The sequence below is a fragment of the Bos indicus x Bos taurus genome, chromosome 4, assembly GCF_003369695.1.
Source record: "Bos indicus x Bos taurus breed Angus x Brahman F1 hybrid chromosome 4, Bos_hybrid_MaternalHap_v2.0, whole genome shotgun sequence".
Taxonomy (NCBI): domain Eukaryota; kingdom Metazoa; phylum Chordata; class Mammalia; order Artiodactyla; family Bovidae; genus Bos; species Bos indicus x Bos taurus.
The window spans coordinates 40,769,679-40,793,849 of NC_040079.1; the positions used below are offsets into that span (position 1 = coordinate 40,769,679).

Consider the following 24,171-nt stretch of genomic DNA (forward strand, 5'->3'; position numbering starts at 1 on the left):
GTGAGGCCAAACTTTGTTATCCTGAGTACGAAGGTAGAAAAAAAAAAACCCAAAAAACTAAGATGTCATCTCTTAAGAAAAGCAATCAAACTAGGTCATGTAGTCTTTACCCAAAAGACTGGTCTTTCTCTTTCAGTTAAAGTCTTTTCAGCATATTAATTTGTTTATTCTCATAGTCTGGAATTCAGGGAAAGGGTTTACTGCTAATTCTAATTGTGTTCTCCCTGCAATTGGAGGGTGTGAGAGGCACTCTGTGGATGTTTACAGGGATGATGTCTCCTTGGTTCAACTTCTGGTCTCCAAGGCTACACTCCCTGCCCAGGAGCCACAACATCTAAAACTTGGCAGCATAGTCTTTTCTAGGCTTCTAAGGCAGCTTTGCAGAAATGAAAAGACAAAGAATTTCCAGAATTCTGGGAGATGATTAGGTATGTAAATTCAGGATCTGACCTGCAGTTAGATGGCAAAAGCTGTATACAAGTGTTTATGTATAATTAACAAAATGTAAGAGCAAACGCATGACACCCATGCATTCCATCTTTCAAGTGCTCCCTGAAAAGGAAACATGGGCTTAAGTTTGGGCTAAAACAGCCTGACAATTTCAGGGTCCAGATTCTGTGCACATCCGGACTCTTGTCCAATCCTTATCTCAGGCACTGAATTAATATTCATTGAGCTCCATATTGGGCACAAGGAACCTGAAAGATAGGGTGATGGGCATAATCTAAATATTTTTGAAACTGAGACTCAGGATCTCAGTAACAGCAGAGACTAAACTGAAACTTAAACTTGTACTTTCAGGACTTTGGGTAAAGAGCCAGAATTGAAGTAACCTTAGATTAGGTTAGCTGTGGCGGGATCCCTCTTGGCTCTATAGGGTCTCCTGGCCAGTGGGAAGTGGCAAAATAAGAACAAGAAAGAACATGATCATTGTGGAGAATTTCCTTGGTCTGCCCTGCTCGGGCTGAGAGCCAGGCACTCATAATTCAGGCCCAAGATCAGAGCCATAGCCTGAAGTTTGTTCACATCCCTGATCAACAACAAATGCATCCAACCACTTACTCTATGAACTCAAGTATCTACCCCACAGAGCTGCCTGCATTTTTGTGTGTTTGCTTCTGAGCTGGAGAAACAGAGTCAAATTCCAGACCTGGCCATCTGTCAAACACGTGTATACAGCCAAGGCCAAGAACACAGCAGACAAGCCGAAGCTGTGAAAGGCACCAGGCTAGGTGCCTGAGTCAGGCACCTCCCTCACCTGCTGGCCCCGTGGCCCTGGGCTGGGGAGGTCTTCATCTGGTTTGATCTTGGAGCGTTTGTTGTGCACCAGGTCCCCCGTACTGCTCACTGCAGACTCACTCGTGGGCTTGTTCTGCAGGTCACATTGGCAGGGACAGAGACAAAAATTAGATTCTGACCAACGAGCAGGACCACAGCCAAAACACACAACTCGAGACTAGCAGGCTTCTTTGGCACTAGAATGATGACAGATAAGGCTCCTATTTCCAGGTAGCAGAGTTTGGAAAATGTGTTCACAGCTAGGATAATGAACTTATTTACAAACAGAAATCGCGTTACAGATGTAGAAAACAATCTTATGGTTACCAAGGGGAAGGGGGTAGAGGGATAAACTGGGAGACTGGGATTGACATATACACACTACTGTATATAAAATGGGCCTCCCAGGTTGCAGAAGTGGTAAAGAACCTGACTACCACTGTAGGAGACATAAGAGATACGGGTTCGATCCTTGGGTTCGATCCCGGAGGAGGGCACAGCAACCTACTCCAGTACGCTTGCCTGGAGAATCTCATGGACAGAGGAGCCTGGAGGGTTACAACCCATAGGGTTGCAAAGAGCTGGAACAAGTGAAACGGCTTAGCATGCTCGCATTCATATGTAAAATAGAACTAGTAAGGGCCTACTGTGTAGCACTGGGAACTCTACTCAGTACTCTGCAATGACCTCTACGCGAAAAGAATCTAAAAGATATATGTGAACGGATTCACTTTGTTGTACACCTGAAACACTGTAAATAACTGTACTGAAATAAAAATTGGAAAAAAAAAAAAACTCAGGATATTCATGAGGCATTCATGAGGTGTCTCCTTGTTTTTAATCATGAGTACCAACTCCTGGTGGCTTTTCAAAGCTAGTGGAAAACAGCTGGAATCCTGGGTTTAAAAGAACTCCAACAGTCCAGCACACAGGGACTGAAAGACAGTAATCCATTCAAGGGATGTATGTTTACTTTATTTATTAAACTTTTTAAAAGTTTATTTATTTTCAACTGAAGGATAATTGCTTTACAGAATTTTGTAGTTTTCTGTCAAACATCAACAAGAATCAGCCATAGGTGCACCCATGTCCACTCCCTCTCGAACCTCGCTCCTATCTCCCTCCCCATCCCACCCTTCCAGATCGTCACAGAGCCCCTGTTTGAGTTCCCTGAGTCATACAGCAAATTCCCACTGGCGATCCATTTTACACATAGTATTGTAAGTTTCTGTATTACTCTATCCATGGGATGTATGTTTATTGAATGGACAGCAGACCACACAGGGTCAGAGGGAAGCCAGATCAAGCAGCTTTTCCACCAAGGATAAAATGACTAGTGGAAGAAGCTCTTGTTTTCCTGAGGAGCACATACATGGCACAGTCACCAAACCTGAAGACAGAGAGCCTGGGTTGGGTGGACAGGCTGCGGTATGGAAGCTGTGAGGATGCTATGGCCTGTGTGCATCCGAGGCTGATGTGGCCCCATGGCTTTCCTCTGTGGTTCCCAAGACAAACCAGGTCATCAAGATGTCTCTCTCACCTGTGAGGACTCGGAAGGGCCGGAGCTGACCTGGACGGGGTTCAGAACTGTAGGGATTCCGGGAATAGGCCTCTGGGTCGGGAAAGTTGGGGCGGGGTGGATGAGCGGAGGGCTGTGTCCAAAGGCTGAGCCTAAGCTCTGTTGTCGGCTTAGGATCTGCTGATGCATGTGGAGGGACACGGGCGCCGAAGGGTAGGTGAAGCTCAGGGCAGGGCTGCAGGTGGGAAATAGAGGGAAAACCATCATTCGTATGGGATGCAGAGACCAGCTCACCTCTATATCTAGTTTTTCCTCCCCAGGTTGCATCAGGGCTGTGTGTTCAAATTAAAAAGTGAAAACGATGATTGACCAACATGTCAAAACTTCCTAGAGAAAGGTGATGGCTTAGAGGGGACATATGTGGGCATGTGCACAGATACGCAGACCTAAGATTCCACACAACGGAAGCAAAAGGCATCAGCTCAATAACGCTATTTATTGCAATAACAAACTTTATATAACAAAGAGAATGGGTGACTACATGCTTTATAGGACTTTTATCGGCTCCTCATCCTGTAAGTCCCCACGCAGGGAGCAATTCTTTTCATCTCGGCTCACCCTGCACACTTTCATATGTCTCCAGATCTTATTACAAGAGGAAAGAAAATCAATTGGTTAAATGTGTTTTGAACACCATGCTTGTCATATCACTCATTTGTTTGTAAAGATGGAAAGCTTGGTTCATCCAGAATGCCACCTAAAGAATTTCCATCAGTGCCGTCTGGTTACAGAAGCTGATGGATTAACCTCTCCCAGCTGAAATCGGTGATCAATGAGCTTCAATGGAGCAATATTCCAATGGGAAAGCATCGCTCCCTCTTCCAGCTAAAGAGCACTCAATGTCTATTAACGTCCATTATACATGCTAATGCCTGTCACCACTTCATTATGCCCGAGTATTTCCCAGGCTACCGGAAGTTCTGAGGAAGCCCCACGATGACCTAAAGATTTCTGGACAAGTGGGCAGTGCCAGATTGTTTTCTGCACCAGCATAGTTTAGGAATCCAGTCCTCTTAAGAGAATGAAGTGCTCTTGAGGAATTTGCTGATGACTTCAAAAAAAAAGCACCAAACACTGTAATTGCATTCGTGAAAATTTCTTCCTTTAAAAAAAAAATACTCTGGGAAAATATATACATACGTAGATCTTTTCTCCATCCTACTGTGTAAGATCCAGAAAGAATCAAGGTTTCTTGCAAAGTCAAAGGTACAATTCATGAAAATTTTCCAATCTGGTGGGTTAATTACTATTGCCGTTGAGCGCATTAACTGAGAATATAATAATTACAATAACAAAATTCAAACCATTTCAACAACTTTAAGTAATAATGCTGAAGATATACTCACTTCATTAATGTGACTCCACATTTTGCCCATTTGACTACAATCCATAAAAAGCAATTTCAATGGGATTACATTACTATTATTCCTACAGAGAACCTTGCATTACAATAGCTTGCCCATTTAAGACTGAATATCATTAAGAATACCCTAGGAGAATTTCACGGGGCTTGGAGGAACCCTCCTTTCATTCTGTATTGTGTTTCTTTAATAAAGGAGAGCAGAAACCTGGTGAAAACAGTCATTGTTCACAGTAAGTTGGGGAGAAATCAGTAATAATATTTCGCTTTTGCAGCGCTATAGTTTCTGCCAGTATTTCCGAAAGCAACCATGAATGATTACAGCAAGACTTAGCGAAGGTAGCTGTGCGGATGATTGATAGGGCATTAATCAAAAGATGCATATCTGCCTCAGAATTTGTTCACAAGCTTTCTTCTAATAGCTGATTTCATGTTCACTGAGCTCTATGCCAGTCTGTCCAATTTATTTTTTGGTGTACAAGCCATTCATCAAAAAACACAATGATTTAACCCTCCCATCCCCCCCTTTCTTTTGGTGAATGGGTATTCCTAAGTGTAACTACCTCATTCTGTTCATTAAAAAAACAAAGAAAAACTAAAAGATCCCATTACCTATATATTTACAATGTGATATGGACTCTATCCAAAACTCCATGTGTCTCTTCTGAGTTTCAGGAACCTGAATGATCAGGTAGGCTTAGTAAGTGGGCCCCTTGGGTCATGTACACCTCTAATTCTGGGGGGCCCAATATTGGGAAGCTCAAAAAAGTTAGGACCCAATTAATAATCAAGACGGTTAGAGGTAGTCTTTCCTGTCTTTCACAAGGCAGGAAATGCCCTCAGTTGTGTATATAATGCAATTTACAACTGTTAATAGCCAGATAGGATAGGTCCATTTGTACTTTTAAAAAGCTGTAGAAGAAAAAAGGCAGGGCCAGCATTGGTGCTGCAGTGCCCTGTCCCCAGGAGTGAAATCTCTGACCTCAGCAGATGTAGGAAGGGCTGCAAGACCTTTCAACCCATGTGGGTTTTGTCCCTTTTGGGGCTGCATTTTCACTGTTCAAACCACAGGACAGGAATAAACACTGGTCAAAATCCATGTCAACTCTTAGATTCCAAGGGATATAAGAACATACAGAAGGGGACAGCGAATTTTATTTTTTTGAAATTTTAAATTTATTTTATCTTTTGGCAGTACTTAGAGGCATGTGGGATCTTAGTTCTCCGACCAAGGATCAAAACTGTGCCCCCTGCATTGGAAGCGTGGAGTCTTCACCACTGGACTGCCAGAGACGTCCTGGACCACCAAATTTTAGTGGTCCCTACTTATTCATGAGGAGCCAGCAACAGATACGCTCGTTCCTCTGTGTGCAAAGACCTGGGCGATAGCAGACATAGGTAGAGACCTTGCGTCACCCCACAAGAGCAGGCACTGTTGTCAGCTCCTGGGAGGAAGGCTACTTGCTCAGGATTACAAAGCCTGTTTAGGATTTGATGGCAGAAGTAGATGTTTTTGGCCTTGTAACCACGTCAGTGAATGAATTCAAGAGCCAAGTCGCCTCTTGGTTTTAGAACAGCCTGTGAGGTAGTCCTTGCAGTTGTATAAAGAAGAAACAGAGGATGGGGGATGACTGGGTACTGCATGTAATGTCAAGTAGAACAAAAAACATCACCATCCTCCCAAGAGCATGGAAAGAACCTCTGAGGACTTTCCACCAGTGGGAGGGGGCAGGGGACAGGGGCCACCACCCCCTGTTCTCTGATGCCAAGTGAACCGTCATCCTAAGCTCTGTATCCCAGTACTCCCGTGTCCTTCCAGAGGTCAGCATGGCTGCTTGCATTTGGTCACTCAGACCCCGGTTTAAATGCCACCTCCTCAGACACAGAGGCCCCCTGAGGCCGAGGCCCATCTAAGCCAGCCCCCTCCACAGCTCCTCACGGCATCATGTACTCCTGTTTGACAGCTGTGTTTTCACTGCAGGACAAGGCTCTCTTTTTCTCCCTCCCTCCAAATGTTAGGTTCGGGGGAGCTGGGCCCTGGCCTGTCTTGTTCTTCACTAACCCCTGGTGCCCGGAACACTGCCAGGAACAGGGCAGCCCCTCAAGATGAGTTGATGAGTGACAGAACCACTCTCCCAAGGTATGAGTTGCCGTTGCAACACATCACCACAAGTTTAGCTGTTTTAAAACAAAATACACTGGCTCTCTTGAGAAATACAAGATGCAATCAAGATTGCTGGAAGAAATATCAACCACCTCAGATATGCAGATGATACCACACTAATGGCAGGAAGTGAAGAGGAACTAAAGAGCCTCTTGATGACGGTGAAAAAGGAGAGTGAAAAAGCTGGATTAACATTCAACACTGAAAAAACTAAGATCATGGCAACTGGTCCCATCACTTCATGGCAAATAAATGGGGAAAAAGTGGAAAGAGTCACATATTTTCTTTTGTTGGGCTCCAAAATAATTGTCGACAGTGACTCCAGCCATGATTAAAAGACACTTGCTCCTTGGAAGGAAAGCTATGACAAACTTAGACAGGATATTAAAAAGCAGAGACATCACTTTGCCAACAAAGGTTTGTATAGTCAAAGTCATGGTTTTTCCAGTAGTCATGTATGGATGTGAGAGTTGGACCATAAGGAAGGCTGAGCGCCAAAGAATTGATGCTTTTGAATTGTGGTGCAGAGAAGACTCTTGAGAGTGCCTTGGACTGCAAGGAGATCAAACCAATCAATCCTAAAAGAAATCAACCCTGAATATTCATTGGAAGGACTGATGCTGAAGCTGAAGCTCCAATACTTTGGTCACCTGATGTGAAGAGCCAACTCACTGGAAAGGATCCTAATGCTGGGAAAGACTGAAGGAAAAAGGAGAAAAGAGCGGCAGAAGATGTGATGATTAGATAGCATTACCGACTCAATGGATATGAAGCTAAGAAAACTCTGGGAGACAGTGAAAGACAGGGGAGCCTGGCGTGCTGCAGTCCATGGGGTCACAAAGAGTCAGTCAGACACGACTTAGTGACCGAACAACAACACTGCCCTGTTATAGCTCCAAAGGTCAGAATCCTCCAATGGTTGGGCAGTACTGCATTCCTCTGGAGTCTCTGTGCACCTGGCCTCTTCCTGCTTCTAGAGACTGCGTGCATCCTCAGCTCCTGGCCCCGCCTCACTCCAACCTCCTGTGACTCCCTCTAACTCTGACACCATCCTGCCTCTCTCTTATAAGGACCCCTGTGGTTATATTGGGCCACCTACATGGTACAGAATCATCTCCTCTTCCTAAAATCTTTAACTGAATCACAGCCACATAATTCCTTTTGCTGTGTAAGAAAATACACTTACAGATTCCAGGCAGTAAGATGTGGCATTTATGGAGGGCCATTATTCTGCCCATCCCTCTCAGAACAGTTACTTCAAAGAAAAGCAATTTGACAACATTTATCAAACAGTGCAAAGCCAGTAACTAGATCTGTGTGTCTCTGTAGAACTGCAGTAGCTGAGGACATGCTGCTGATTACAGAGGTTGAAATTGTTTTTGAAAAGTAAAGTTCAGTGATAAACGAATCTGTCTGCAATGCAGGAAATGCACTGGAAACCCAGGTTAGATTTTTGGGTTGGGAGGATCCCCTGGAAGAGGAAATGGCAACCCACTCCAGTATTCTTGAAAATCCCATGGAGAAAGGATCTTAGCAGGCTACATTTCATGGGGTCGAAAAAGAGGTGGACACAACATACCGACTAAATAACGACAACAAATTCTATTTTTAGAAACCCTGAAAATAAATCTTCCTAAAGAGCTCATACTTTGTTCCATAATTTCCTAGAAATATGAAGTACTGACACTGTTGAAATGTTTTATACATTGCTCTGTCAACTTATTTCAAGAAGGACACAGTCTTTGGTCCACCTGAGCTGCTGCTGCTAAGTCGCTTCAGTCGTATCCGACTCTGTACAACCCCATAGACCGCAGCCCACCAGGCTCTCCCGTCCCTGGGATTCTCCAGGCAAGAACACTGGAGTGGGTTGCCATTTCCTTCTCCAATGCATGAAAGTGAAAAGTGAAAGTGAAGTTGCCCAGTTGTGTCCGACTCTTCTCGACCCCATGGACGGCAGCCTACCAGGCTCCTCCATCCACCTGAGCTATATGACCCCAAAGCCTTCACATTTCTGCTCACCCTGCTCTTTCCAATGGATCAGTTGAAGAGCAATTAAGTTTATGTTCTGAATTTTAAATTTTCTTCACTCAACATATGATAAGTGTAATTTAAAAATTTATAATAGCATTCACTTCTTTTCTAAATGACTACATGAAAGATGGGATAAGTAAAAACACATAAACATTTTTATAAGAATGTGACTTACAACTGTTAATTTATATTCAGTCAATAAGATCTGTAGAAAGTGTCAGATGGCCTAAATCCTCCCAAGCAATTCGCTAACATAGTCACAGTCCTTCTGGGATAACAACCCACAATCAAGTGTTATGGAGGAAAAGAAAGTGTCAAGGTCATAAAGTCTGAGGAGTACAGCCCTGGGATCCCCTGGAATTGTTAATATGTGAATGTGAGTTTCAAAAGTCCCACCCCAGGTATGGTTTGTGGCAATATTTGCAGGAGCTTCCAGAGAGACACTCTGAGAAACACTTTCTAGGACAACAATTAGAATATTCTGTAATAACCTTTATGGGAAAAAGAATCTGAAAACAAATGAATATGTATATATGTATAACTGAATCACTATACTGCACACCTGTAACTAACACTCATTATAAATCAACTATACTCCAGCAAAATTTTAAAAAAATTAGAAAAGGAAAAAAAAAAGTTAGAATAAATTAATTAATGTTAATTTGCCCTGTAGTTTTCTCAAGAGAAGGAATTGAGAAAAATGTGAATTTTTGATCCCTTATCATAGTGTGTGTGGTGTCTTCATCCATCAAACATAATTTCTACCCATCAAAACTGATAAGGGTTCTGGAAGATTTTTTTTTATAATACCTGAGAGGAAGCATGCATGCCACTGTAGGCAGTGACTCAGGGACAGAATTCTAAATCACAGTAACTACTGACTCAGTTTCCCTTTAAGTCTTTGCTCTGAGCTGAGCTAAAACTTCAGTTCTTTTAACTGAACCAAAAGAACTAACCAACTGAACTAAAAGTTTTAACTCCGCTCTGAATTAAAAGCGATCAGTAAATTATTGTCTCAGTGGGAACCACTATTTTCCAAAAATTTAACATTAAAATTCCCAAAGTCTGAATCGTTAGGAAAGTTTTGATGCATTTATTCTCCATCACAAATCAGAAGTAATGTTTTGTCAATATTCTTTCACAAAGTGGAGTCATATTTTGCAAACTGGGTCTCCTCTTACTATTGCAGTAAATAGCCCAGAAATCTCTCCCTTATCTGGAACTCTTCTGCCTCAGAGTTTCAACAACTGTGGCCAATCTGGCTGAAATCTGGGGTGTAAGTAGAAAGAAAGGATGTTAAGCAACTGATAAATATTAATGTACATAACTGAATAACTGAATCAGTTTGCTGTACAGCAGTAACTGACACAATGATGTAAATCAACTATACTTCAATTTTAAACATTTTTAATAAATACCATAAAATCCACTCCCTTACTCACTAATTCAATAAGTTTTAGCTGAGTACTTTTCACAGACCCCTTTTATATATCCAAAGAATAAAATAATTTTTTGTAACTGGAAAGTTACATATTAATTATAATTGATATATATAACTTTGAAATCCATACACATGCTTGACTTTCACAAAAAATATTTTTCTTTTCACACCAAGGAAGTGATGTGAGTCAACCTTTGTACAGAACTCCTCTAATCTACCTGTAAATTGATAATAAATCATAGAAATGATATATCAGTGGGAGACACTAAAAGTTCATATTGTAGAAGATCAATCGTTAAGATGTATTCAACCCTACTATACATACAGGTATTTCAAAGTCATTAATATTCAAGTCAAATATATTAAAACCAGTTAAAATAGCATGCAAGTTTAGGACTGACATGTACATATTTCTATATTTAAAACAAATAAACAACAAGGACCTACTGTAAAATAAATAAGTAAATAAATAATTTTTAAAATTATAATAATAAAATAGCATATGAGACAAATCCATAATGTATTTTAGAAACACTTCAGGAACTCTACATATAGTGGAGGATGAAAAAATTAAGATCATGGCATCCAGTCCCATCACTTCAGGGCAAATAGATGGGGAAACAATGGAAACAATGACAGACTCTATTTTGGGGGGTTCCAAAATCACTGCAGATGGTGACTGCAGCCATGAAATTAAAAGACAGTTACTCCTTGGAAGGAAAGTTATGACCAACCTAGACAGCATATTACAAAGCAAAGACGTTATTTGCAGACAAAGGTCTGTCTAGTCAAAGCTATGGTTTTTCCAGTAGTCATGTATGTATGTGAGAGCTGGACTATAAAGAAAGCTGAGCGCCGAAGAATTGATGTTTTTGAACTGTGGTGTTAGAGAAGACTCTTGAGAGGCCCTTGGACTGCAAGGAGATCAAATCCGTCAATCCTAAAGGAAATCAGTCCAGAATGTTCATTGGAAGGACTGATGCTGAAGCTGAAGCTCTAATAATATGGCCACCTGATACGAAGAACTGACTAACTGAAAAAGACCCTGATGCTGGAAAAGATTGAAGGCGGGAGGAGAAGGGGACGACAGAGGATGAGATGGTTGGATAGCATCAGTAACTCTATGGACATGAGTTTGAGCAAGCTCTAGGAGTTGGTGATGGACAGGGAAGTCTGGCATGCTGCAGTCCATAGGGTTGCAAAGAGCCAGACAAGACTGAGTGACTGAACTGAACTGAAGAGGATAGGGATGGGCTGGATAAATTAATAATAGTACAATGAATAAAGCTGAATGGCTCCGATGGTAAAGAATCTGCCTGCAATGCAGGAAACCCAGGTTCAATCTCTGGGTCAAGACAATCCCCTGGAGAAGGGAATGGCAACCCACTCCAGTATTCTTGCCAGGAGAATTCCATGGGCAGAGGATCCTGGTGGGCTACAGTCCATGGGGTCACAAAGAGTGGGACATGACTGAGTGATTAACACACACTAGGGGATGTGTTCTGCTGTAGTCTTTTATACTAGGAGAGTAAATAGAGCTGATTACAATATTGAAAAGACCTGTTTCTAAGTAAAAGTGAATTTTAAAGACTTGGAACTATAAGAAAGATGGCAAGAGGTTGGATCACCCAGCCATGTCATGCTTACAGGTCAAAGTTTCTATCTTATTGTTTAATGACTTGAGTCCACATGGCATCTACCCATTCCCTAAAAAAAACACATAAGCTTTCCTTAGAGCTGCATGGAACATCTCCTTCCATTGAGTCTCCATACCACAGGTCCTCTGTATGAATGTGGGGTCAGGGTGTAGGGGGTTGCCCGGGACAGAGTGATTAATACTCCATGCATTTTATCTACATTGGCTTCAACAGAAAGGCTCATCATCAGTTTCCAGATTCATCTCTAGAACCCCTCCCTGACCTGGAGAACTCAGCTTGGAGCTGGGCTGGCCTGAGGTTGATGTGAGAACCACTGCGGAGTCCTGACGCGGGTGGTCACAGGAAAGCCCGAGTCACAAAGGCACCCTCTCTTACCCAAAGTGAGGAGGAATGAAGAATATGCAGCAGCTATAGATTATTAGGAAATATTTTTAAAGTAAAATCAATGCTAGCAACCTATAAACACATTTTTGCAACTGCCCTAATTTGGTCAGTTCTGTTCAGATATGAATTTTTAAAAGATACTTAGAAGAAACTCATGTGATGCTTTTATAATGCATTTCTTCAGGTTGGGCACTGGGATTAGGAAACTTCATGCTGCAGTCTAAACGTCCACTGACAGAGGAATGGATAAAGATGTGGTATATATACACAATGGAATATTCCTCAGCCATAAAAGAATGAAACAATGCTGTTTGCGGCAACATGGATGGATTCACATAGATAATCGTGCCAAGTGAAGTAAGGCAGATAGAGAAAGACAAATATCACATGATATCTTTTAAATGTGGAATCTAAAAACACACAAATGAACTTATTTACAAAAAAGAAACAGAATCATAGACAAAGAAAACAAAGTAATGGTTACCAAAGGGGATAGCAAGCCTGAAAGGAATAAACTAGAAGGCTTGGGATTAATATATGCATACTACTATATATAAAATGGATAAACAATAAGTACTTAATATATAGCACAGTGACCTATACTCAATATCTTATAATAATCCATAATGGAAAAATATATGAAAAAGAATACATATGCACACACATGCATCTATATAACTGAATGAGTTTGCTGTATACTTGAAAGTAACATGGTAAATTAACTTCATTTACCATGAAGTTAATGGTAAATGGTCACAAAGAGTCAGACATGACTGCACACAAGCACAACAACAACCCAAATTATGTAACTGGCCAGTCATGCAGACATAGTTAGAAAAACATCATCCATTTTTTAAAAGCATCACCAGACATGATTATATTCCTATTATAAATAGCACTTCCTACCAATCCCTTTAGTCATGTGTCCCACTGGAGGATTTTTAAGAGAAAGAAGGGAAACAGAAAAGGAGATCCACAGTTAGACCTGGTAGGTATGGCCAAGTAAGTAGCTAAGTGCCTTGGATCCAGTTCAGTTCACAAACCTCCCTGAGCTCCCTGGTCTCTAAAACAACACACCCTCGCTGGGGCCCGAAGCCTTCCCACAGGCCTTGGATCAGTAGTCCACACTGTACACCACCTGGTCCTGCCCACCTCCAACCTTGTGCTTTGCCTCATCTGCTACCTGGGCTGCTGGTAGTCTCCAAACATCCTAACTTCGTATCTGACTGGAAGCCTTTCCCTTCCATGAGTTCCATGAGGACAGGAATCATGTCTCTCATTCATCTATGCAGCCCTGATGCCCAGCACAGTGACCAGCACACAGTTGAAACTGCAGTAAAATATTTGGGGGATAAGTGAATAGTAGATTAAATGAAGTACTACCTAAAACCAATGGTCACATCTGGGAATAAATGAAAAGTATCCTTTTTAGCCAGGATTTATTATTTCCACTGATTCTGGGGGAAGACAAGGTTGTCTCATAATTTTTAGAAGATGCAATCAGAGTTTTAAGGACTTTGGTTATTTGGCTCTGGATTCATTCTTCTATTCTTCAGTGTTTCCCACCCAAGTCATTTCGAGCTGTTTCTCAGACACAAATTAGTTGACTCATAGCAGGTAACAAAGCAGTATCAAGCTGCTGTGAAAGTTGAACTGGTTCCTACTCTGCTCAGGAAACGGCACTGGACCTGCCAACTGCACCCTTACTCCAGGGGCCTCCAGCAGGGCTGATGCTTCCGTTCTCTGGTCACCAGGCAGAGCTGGTCAGTACTGGCCACAGAAAACACACCCTCATTTGTGAGGCTGCACTTCTGGGCACTCAACTCTCATTTTCACCGAGATGTCTGTCCTAGCTGAGCCAGACCTGAAACTGCTAAGGATATGAAGACATCTTCATTTTTGCCATTAAACCCAAAGTGAGAAAGCTGTAACTGGTGGGTTAGAAATGAATGGATTACTCACTTCTTCATTTCATTTAGGTTTCCTAGAAAATGGAAGATGAGAGTCAGTTGAAACAATCTTTCCTCTATTTCTAGGGGAAGGTATTAGCAGAGGTCAAACTATTTCTAATTTAACACTATTAACTGGATAAAAATTGGCCTTCCCCATACAGAGGATACAGACTGTATTGGATAAATGTGACTCATCAAGTCTTGGATGGAATTTCTCAGGGTGATGGTGAATTTAAAACTTTCTGAGACAGTATTTCACAACATCCTTTCCAAGTGCATAGAGTTATTCTTTTAAATGATTGTCTTAGTTATGGTACAAAAAATACTTGTGATGTACATTTGGACAATATGTCTTAATAAGTCAGATATAATCAGTAACAATTTCTTAACATGTAGATGGGTTTTTATGATTAAATATGTGGTCTATATGGAATTTTTATGGCAGTCTAAATTATTAAGTAAATACATCAACATAAGAATCAAATGGGCTTCCCAGGTGGCACCACTGTAAAGAAACTGCCTGCCAATCCAGGAGACATAAGAGATTTGAGTTTGATCCCTGAGTGGGGAAGATCCCCTGGAGAAGGGCAAGGCAACCCACGCCAGTATTCTTGCCTGGAGAATCCCATGGACCGAGGAGCATGGTAGGCTACAGTCCATAGGGTCGCAAAGAGTCAGACACAACTAAAGCGACTTAGCAGGCACACATGCAAGAACCATATACAAACTGAAGATGAACATTTGCTTTTGTAGCCCTTTATTTTGTATTCATCCCTCTGCATTTCTATATATCTATCAACTTATGGATACATTACTATTCATACAGACTATAACCTTCTGACAACAAAAATCATTCATCCACCACACAGAAAGTTCCTTTTAATAAGGAGGGTGATTAGAATTCTAACGGCTCATTAAAGAGCTCCTTCATTCACTCACTCCAGAAATATCTGTGGAGTGCTGTCAAGGTGACAGGGCACAGATGTAATGGTGTGGGGAGTGTGGCCATGAACAAGGCATCACAGTCCTAGACCTTCTGGCCTTTGTGTCTTGGTAGAGGGAGACATATGGCAAAGTACCAGATGAGCAAGTCAGCAGGGGATTTTAAACAGAGGTCCATGCTATTATCAGCCTCTTGGAGAAGAGTGCTGGAACTGGAACATGCATGTGAAGGACACTTGTTAGAAAACTGAACATGTGTCTTCACACATTGAAAAATATCTTTAGAAACTGAACTGACACCATTACTATATGCACTGTCCACATGAGAAGGAGGTTATGATTAGAAAACATGCACAAGTCAAATGTAAAAGTCAAATGTGTCTGGTGCAAATTAAAAAGCAAATGAGTGGACGGCTGGGCCTCTCACAAAGACCCTCTGTGCTTATGCGTAAAACAAGAGTAACACTATGCTTTCCAAAACTGCCATGAGATGAAATCAGTGAGAGCATCTCACACCAACCACGCCCCTGGGTACAAAGCAGAGATGAGATGAATGCTAAGTTCACCTTTGCTTCTGCATCTTTCCCTCCTGAGAAAGTTACCCTGTGTAGATTTCTTCATGCAGCTTCCTTCCCTGTCATCCACCAGTCCTCCCACTTACTGAGGAGTCCTCCAGTCAGTCTTCAGATTTCGCAAAGTGAAACTTGGAACAGGGCTAGCGAAGCACTAAGGTTATTCCAGCTCAAAGCCTGGCAGGTGGTGCCGATCGTAATTCTTCTAATAAATGTATTGTTATGGCAAGGCAACCTCATCTTGGGCTATCTGTATTACTTTATACACATCCAAAGCTTTGCCTTATCCTAACACACAGTGGCTGTGTACTGAAGAACGAGAGGTCAGGCTGCAAGAGTGAAGAGGGACTGGCGAGGAGCCGAGGCAAGGGTGACCTGAGAGCCTGATGGCCTTAGCCATTTGACTGCAAACAGGTCTCTTGGGGACTGAATTAGGGTCTCTGCTTCCAGCTTCAATGAGAATAATCAGGTCTGTTGTAGCCCCTTGGTGGCAGGGGAAAACAACCATTCCAAGTCAGGATACTGGCAGTTTCTTAAGGACTGATACTAAATTATCTGGAGAAGGGGAGGAGATTAAGAAGCTGGTGAAGATGCGGGGTACAAATTAAAGACAGCATCACGACCATCTGGCACCATTTTCTAATCTAAATCCTTCAGAGGCCTTATAAAGTCACAGTAGCTGGACAGAGAGCACAAGGGAAGAAAAACAAAGACGAAATGAAAACTCAAATGAAGAAATAAATATCATTCCTGTGAATTTCACTGTGTGCCCCATTTCCACCACTTTGATGCTATGAGTTCTAGGCAAGTCACATAATAACGATATGATTTCAGCAGACTGAGATATGGTCAGTAGCAATCTATGATCCCAGAGAAATTTGCCAGGAGTGCAGAGCAGCCGGGCCATGGTTGGAGATGGGCACACTCCTCAGAGCCAAACTGGGGTGATTACAGCATAGCATGGCCAGGCCCTGGTGGCTCATCTGGATGGATCATCAAGGCCAGTTCTCCTGAGGTTCTGCCCTTAGATAGCAGTCTACATCCAGGTACTGACCATCCGCACCAGCTTTAATAAAAGTTACCCCTTTCCTCTATAGCGGGAATCTTGTCTGTAGTTTACAAATGTGAAGACGGAACTTCCGAGCCGATAGGCGAGTATGGTTTGCACAGCTGATGGCAAAGCTGGAATCTGACTACAGTTCTGCCTGACTTTAAAGCGTATCTTAAGACCACATCAGCTAATACTGAAACTACCCCAGGACCCCTCTGTAGGTACCAATTGCTATCATGTTGTTGTAATTCAGTCACTCAGTCAAGTCAGACTCTTTGCCACCGCATGGACTGCAGCACTTCCCTGTCAGGCTTCCCTGTCCTTCACCATTTCCCAGAGTCTGCTCAAACTCACATCCATAGAAGTCAGTGATGCTATCTAACCATCTCATCCTCTGTCTCCCCCTTCTCCTCCTGCCTTCAATCTTTCCCAGCATCAAGGTTTTTTCCAGTGAGTTGTCTCTTCACATCAGGTGACCGAAATACTGCAGCTTCAGCGTCAGCATCAATCCTTCCAATGAATATTCAGGGTTGATTTTCTTTAGGATTGACTGGTTTGATCTCTGTGCTGTTCAAGAGACTCTCAGGAGTTCTCCAGCACCACAAGTCTATCATGTAAACAGTTATTTGTTCTGTTCCATGTTTCCATACTTTCTTGACAATATTAAAAGAACAGATACAGCAGAAAAATGACATCATATCAAAATGGAGATTTATAATATTTGAACGCTTGATGCTGAAGCTGAAACTCCAATACTTTGGTCACCTGATGCGAAGAACTGACTCAATGGAAAAGACCCTGATGCTGGGAAAGATTGAAGGCAGGAGAAGGGGACAACAGAGGATGAGATGGTTGGATGGCATCACCGACTCAATGGACATGAGTTTCAGCAAGCTCTGGAAGCTGGTGATGAATAGGGAAGCCTGGTATGCTGCAGTCCATGGGGTGGCAAAGAGTCAGACACAACAGGAACTGAACTGAACTGAATATGCCTGCCAAAGGAGACTGCTGATAACTGAACTAGCAAAGAATTAAAACTGTAATGGAAACTTACAGAAAAAATAATGGTATTCATCATTTCTAGTATATATTGTATGTGACTACTGCAACATTTTTCTGGACTGTTAGAGTTTTCCTAATAGTATATCCATCATGGAAGTCGCATCAATTCCTTTAGACTAAAAACCCTGCTTTTTGAAGTTTGAAAGAGATTTATTTAAAAACAGAATGACAAAAAAAAAGCCTTGGTATTCCAAAACCCAACAATCAACAGTCACTGGAAAGTTAAACACCTCCCCTAAGGCCCAGAAGTACAAAACGATGGTCTCCACAGGCTCATGGTAAGAAGGACACAATGTGCAAACCCAAGGGTGACGGAGACTCACCCCATCTACGCAGGCAGCCTACGGGGCTCCAGACCTCCTGGAAATCACCGCCAAGACTCACTACCGAAGAGTGGATGCAAAAGCCATCTGGCAAAAGTCCTGCTGTCAGGACTTCCCTGGTGGTCCAGCGGCTAAGACTCTGAACTCCCACTGCAGGAGGCACAGGTTCAATTACTGTTTGGGGAACTAAGATTGCGCACGCCACTCAATATGGTCAAAAAAAATCCACCCTGATGTCCCTTTTCCTTTCTTCCTCTCAAAACACACCTTTACCCTGTGAGACAAGACTCACATCTGGTCTTTTGATTTGTGTCCTGTCTTTGCAATTGTCCCCAAACCAGGTATGAAGTCGGTTTTTCCTCTCGGGAACTATAACTAGTAAGGGGAAAAAAGATCCCCATTCTCACTGTCTCTATGGAGTGGATTTCTTCATTCCCAAAGAACTACTATTTCTTTTTAAGAGCTGCTAACTAACATCTGCAAAATAAGTCTTTTCGGCACAATAATTGGCTCTGGAACCCACTGTAGTGAAATTTAACCTGGATCCCCATCTCAGGTCAGTCCCAGTGTCCTGTTATAATTCTACCTTGTAGGCAGTCAGTACCCCAAACACAGGTGCAGGCAAGCAGTGGTGTTTTATTAAAGAAATGTATCATGGATTTAAGGAAAATACATACCTGATTGCACTTGCAGATAAGTGGCCATAGGAGCCACTTGCTGAAGAGCTGCTGCGGGAATTATTGAGAATCGTGACCAAGGAGTTGGGAGATGTCCTTATCATGGTCTGAAGGTCAAAGCTATGATCGGACAGTGGTGATATGGACAGTGTACGTTTTCGGCTCGGCCGGGCTGACAGCCTAGGGCTGGGGAATCTGGTGCCTGTTATATAAACAAAACAGAATCTGATTACCTGTGGCTGGACTTGGTACCTGTTATCTATTCCTGTTACCCCACATGCAAGAACTGGAGGATAAGAAGCCAGCGACCAGTGGTGACAAGTACCTTTCTTTTCCCGCTTGTGTTCTACTGGCTACAATTGAGGGAATTAGGGAGAAATATTTATCTTCCAGGGACTTACCTCAGGGGAGCTTTGTTTATTAATGTGCAGGCAAAATGATAAATTGCTAAACAAAAGGGAAAGACTTTTATGTGTTATCCCTCTCATTTCCACTGATTTATGAATCTGACGGCTGCTTAGATATTCTCATCATTAATTCACCACAAGCGACAAAGACAGTGGTTCCCACAGTCACATCGCACCCATCCTCCCAACTCCCAACACGCATGGCTTTAAAGCAATGAGCCAAAGGGGAAAAATGAATTAAAGTATCCTAAGATAAAAAAAAAAATCCAGCTTAGTTATGCCTTCATTTCCCCATGATTTCTGTAGCTATCTGATCACGGACTATTTATGGCTTTACTGAAAAAACTGATAAATACATTATCCTAAATTAATGGTTCTCGATGGAGGGGTGGGAATAGATTTTGCCCCCAGGGGACATGTGACAACATCTGGAGATATTTGGGTTATCATAACTCAGGGGGTGCTAGAAACATCGAGAGGGTAGGGAAGCTACTGTACACCCAGGGATGTGCAGGGCAGGCCCTCATCATGAAGAATCACCTAGTCCTGGTAGTGCCAAAACGGAAGGACCCTGCCTTCAATTCCCCATTATCTAACAGCCTAAGTCCCAAGAAACATTTAAAAGCTTGGGACTATGGTTTGTTTACCCATTCTCCAAGGGCAGGTTGGGAGAGACCCTCTAAGCATTATAATAAGATAACATGAGTCAATTTTAATTCTCTGGTTATTGGATTGATCAATTAATCAATCAATTAATTCTATGCATTTATTAGAGTTTTGAGACTTCAAGAAGGTTCCACGGATGAAGCTCTGTTCTAGAGGTTAGTAACTCATGCTGAAATGCCTGTCAACTTAATACAACGCTTGTTACACAGAGAGTGAAAAATTAAATGCCCATTTGCCTGCAATTTGGTAGATGTTAAGAGATCTAGATTTCAGAGCATAACTATAAATGTGGCCCACAAGCCCACTCCTGCCTTTTCTAAGGTCACATTTACATTACAGAGTGAGCAAACTAAGTTTAATGACTTAATGAGAATAGAATGAGAATATAATCCTACTAGGTAAGAGGCAAATCAAATATAATTACTTTTGAGAAAGAATGGAGGGTTTCTGTTTCAAAGAATGGGTACATCTGCTTACAGGGACATGGCAATTTGGGGGTACACAGAAAACGGTAGTAGAGGGTAAGACTTCTTTATAGAAAAATGTCTGGGTACCTGGTCTATAGAAAACTAATTGGGAATATTTTCTTCATCAGAGGTGAACTTTGACACAAGATAACAATCCAAAATGATTTAAGATAATTTAATGAAATGCAATAGATGACTATGAAAGACTTACAGACATTATTATAATGATAAATAGACATACTTTATAGCTAATAAAAAATAAATCATAAACTGGAACTTAGTACCATCCATGAATATAAAACTGGTAAACCAATTTGAATGACAAATGTGGTCCCTACTCAAATACTTCTTTCAGGCACATTGAAAATTGAATTTCTTCATTTAGAAGTTTCATGACCCACATGATTTAGGTCATGTGAGTACAGAAACAGCAGTCCCACTGTGTTCACAGCTTTTATTGCCTAAACCAGCATCTTTTATTATGACATCAGCTTTACACATAAATGTTTCATATTTACTCACTATGAGAGGATAATCTCATCTAAAAAGTTTTTCAGTGAGGAAATGCATTCTACTTCCAAAGGACTTCAAGGACAAACCAGACTTCTGGTCAACTTCCATATCATCCTTGACAGTAATCATTCTCAATGAGACTCGATGATCCCTGGCAGAGTTAGAAGTAGCAGGACATTTCAGACAGAGCTGATGCCCTGATTTAAATCACTAACTAGATGAGGAGGTCATCTGATGCTATGAAACACTGGGGCCTATATCCCTTCACATCGTCCGAAGATAGAGGCCAAGGCCTTTCATGGAAGCTCGTGGTTCCCTAGGGCCTGGTTAGTCCATCTCTGTTTTCCCCTCCAAGATGGGCACTTACTTAAGTCAGCTTCCACCATATATACAGTGTGGTTTTCAGGAGCATTTAGGATTTCTCTAGGATATTCCTTATAGGGATTACTTGCTCTCCTATCTTTAAGTCACTAGAATCCCAAAAGGTGGAATTAGAGCCATAAAACAGGCTTGTTCATTCTAATGCCCAACACAGGAATACTCTAACCCGAAGCTGGCTGCAACCCTGGTAAGCCCACTGTTGGCACATTTAAAAGTCAGGTGCTCGTCCGAAAAGTTTACTGCTGCTTTTCTCCCAACCGATGAGTCCTGAAGATTTGTTACAGTGGAGTAGAATGACCCACTCGATCCCAGGCTGGCTCTGCTTTCACTACTGCAGAGCCAATGTAGAAATTTAACCTCATTTCGCTTCTCCCTTGAAAAAATTCTCATAGGTTTTATATTTAATACATAAGAACAGGGGACTTCTCTGGGAGTCCAGTGAACAAGACTCCATGCTCCCAATGCAAGGGGCCTGGGTTTGATCTGCTGTCAGGGAACTAGATCCCACATACTGCAACTAAGAGCTTGCATGAGGCAACTAAAGATCCTGCATGATACAACTTAAAAAAAAATGCCGCATGCCATGACACAACTAAGATTCAGCACAGCCACTTAAATAAATAAAATGATTAAAAAAAAATAAAACAGAAGAACGTTCTCTTTGTTAAGCTAAATGCTATTTCAACTACTTCAGAGAGCGGGGATATAGTACTTTTTAAATGCTTTCCAACCCTTTATTATGCTCTTCCCAATCCCCTAGCAACTAAGCAAAGAAAGTAATCAGCGTTTAGGACAGTGATTTGGGATCCCTTGTTGAAGGGAACAGCTAAACTACAAGGTGAGGATTTCAAAGCAGATGAAAGAGAAGTGGCCCAGGTCTCTACTGATCACCCTGCTTCCTCCTAGATATAAGCCTGAGCAGTCTCATTGTTCCAACACAGATTTTCCCGCTCTGGCTTTCTGTTAATTGTTTTGTTTCTCTATTCTAATGAAAGATTCTGACAAAGAAAAAGGAGGTTTCTTTTTATGTGATGAATAATAGGATATCTAAATTCCTACTTAATGACAATCAATTTACCATATACTCTGGCAAATTAAAATGCCTTTAATTAGTTTTTACTAAGTAAAAGGGTAGCTTCATCCTTTATTTAGATAAAAACCGCCATTGCCTGACTAAACACATTCTCATCAAATAGAGAAGGTAATATGGGTTGACCTTCCAAGGAGTCTCTCTTATTTTAATTCTTTATTTGCAGATTTTTAAATAACTGATTTGCATAATAACACTCAACTTTTTTTTTTTTTCCCAACAACCCCTAATTGAAACGTGGTCATGATGAATCTGCAATGGAAACTCGTTCTTCTACAAAGCAGGATCACAAAATCCCTGTGGAAGATGTAACATATTTCTTTCACTTTGGGTGAGGTAATGAACTCCCCAGTGGAAACCCATCCTAGCAGTGTTCCTAGGTAACCCAGCTAAGTTACTTCATGACATTAAGGGGACCAGAGCTGTAGGGTTTACACTGTGTGGACCAATCGTCTTCTGTCTGTTGTAAATCTGAGAGCTGAACTGTTCACCACTGCTAGAGAGTGGACCAAGGTCCACTCATCATCACAGAAGAATCCAAACAGCCTCTAGATACAGAAGCACAAGTTAATCACTGCTACTAGAAGAAACAAACAAAACTTTAGCATATGTCCTACACAAACTCACATTATCTTCGTATTCAAAGGGTTGCATTATGTATACCTCGGATGACACTTTGGCTTCACTTCCTGGCACCTAGTAAATGCATGTGAACCTAAAGGATAAAAACTCTTAGATATTCTGAGAAATGATAATCACAGGTTCTCATCTGTACCTCTAGTCTAGAGAAGTGGCACTAAAGACTCATCATAAGCCTTGAGGGATCCAAAAGTAAGTCATTTAAAGTGCATCCAGTGATCCCAGTTTCCCCCACTCCTAGGTACTACGAGTAGCCCTTTCTGATGTGGAAATGATTTTTGTTTCCTATATAAGAGGTCTCAGTGAGACAGAATTTTTTAACATAAAGAAAACACAGGAGTGCACACAATGACAAAGAGTAGCCCTTGTTTGCAACAACTAGTAGCCTGCACAAAGCAATGAGGACGCAATGTAGCCAAAAATAAATTAAATAAATAAGACCTACAGTCGCTTAAAATAACATTTTTAAAAAAAGAAAACATAGGAGGAAAATAAGAAAAAAATAAGCCCATGAAAAACATGAAATCAAGTATAGGTCTCTTTTTTTAAGCTAATTTTTAAAGCATAAAATCTATAAAATCAAGAAATGATTGGTCATGAGCACGTTCATCTAATCAAACACATTCCCTTATTCTGCTACCAAGACAATCAGAGCCGACTAGTGTTTTTTTGAGTCTGCCAAATTATAATTGCCTGCCTCTTTCAGTTCACTGACATAAGGTGAGCTAATTGGCAAGTTTCAATGGCCAAGTCTGTGGGAATTTCCTGGCAAACCAAGCAAACCAGAGCCCCAAATCCTGGCAGTGCCGCCTCCTTCTCTGCTCTGGAAAGTTAGGTGATCAACTCATCTTAGGACCTTCCTCTCCCTTTCATGCATTAGCTTGGCCATGCCCGGGGCTACAGAAGACAGCCCTGCCACTTACTATCCATGGCGTGAAGATACTCCATGTGGATGGCCCCTGCGCCAGCGGTGGCAGCAGAGGGAATGATGTCTGCATAGGGGCTGCGCTGGCCGGCTAACAGGGCCATCTGATGATAGTATTCTGCTGGGCTGACTCCGGCATGGGGGGCTGGATGGAAGAGGAGACAAGAAAAGCACGGTTACCAGTTGGAAGAAGGTCAACAAGAAGCTTTTCTTGAGATACGCCAAAATCCATGTGTCATGCAGCCCACAGAGCCATTCCTTTCATGGTTTGTTCTAGGAAAACTTCTTTAACTCAAACTGTGCTTTTGCTGAAGTTTCCCAGATATCATTGATTAGAAAATAAAACTGAAGGAAAAGCACAGAAAAAAAATCAAGTACATGATAAAACTTTTGAGGTTAGTTTCAAGAACTCATTAAGACTGGCATATATACACTGCTGCTGCTGCTGCTTCATATAAAATAGATAACTAATGATTACCTGTGTATAGCACAGGGAACTCTATTAAGTGCTCTGTGGTGACCTAAATGGGAAGGAAATCCAAAAAAGAAGGGCTATATATATACATACAGCTGGTCCATTTTGCTGTGCAGCAGAAACTAGCACAACAT

The 24,171-nt window shown here is 41.7% G+C and overlaps 1 protein-coding gene across 5 annotated transcripts in view; it reads right to left on the reverse strand.

Annotated features, from left to right (window-relative positions):
- GLI3 (GLI family zinc finger 3) overlaps positions 1–24,171 on the reverse strand; it is a 318,105-nt gene that overhangs the window by 76,725 nt on the left and 217,209 nt on the right. For all 5 annotated transcript variants that reach the window (XM_027539184.1, XM_027539181.1, XM_027539182.1 and 2 more), the window contains 4 exons: positions 23,561–23,707; positions 18,475–18,676; positions 2,819–3,032; positions 1,259–1,372 (listed from right to left, as the gene is read on the reverse strand). In XM_027539184.1, the coding sequence (XP_027394985.1) occupies positions 1,259–1,372; positions 2,819–3,032; positions 18,475–18,676; positions 23,561–23,707 (677 nt within the window). The remainder of the gene's footprint in view (positions 1–1,258; positions 1,373–2,818; positions 3,033–18,474; positions 18,677–23,560; positions 23,708–24,171) is intronic.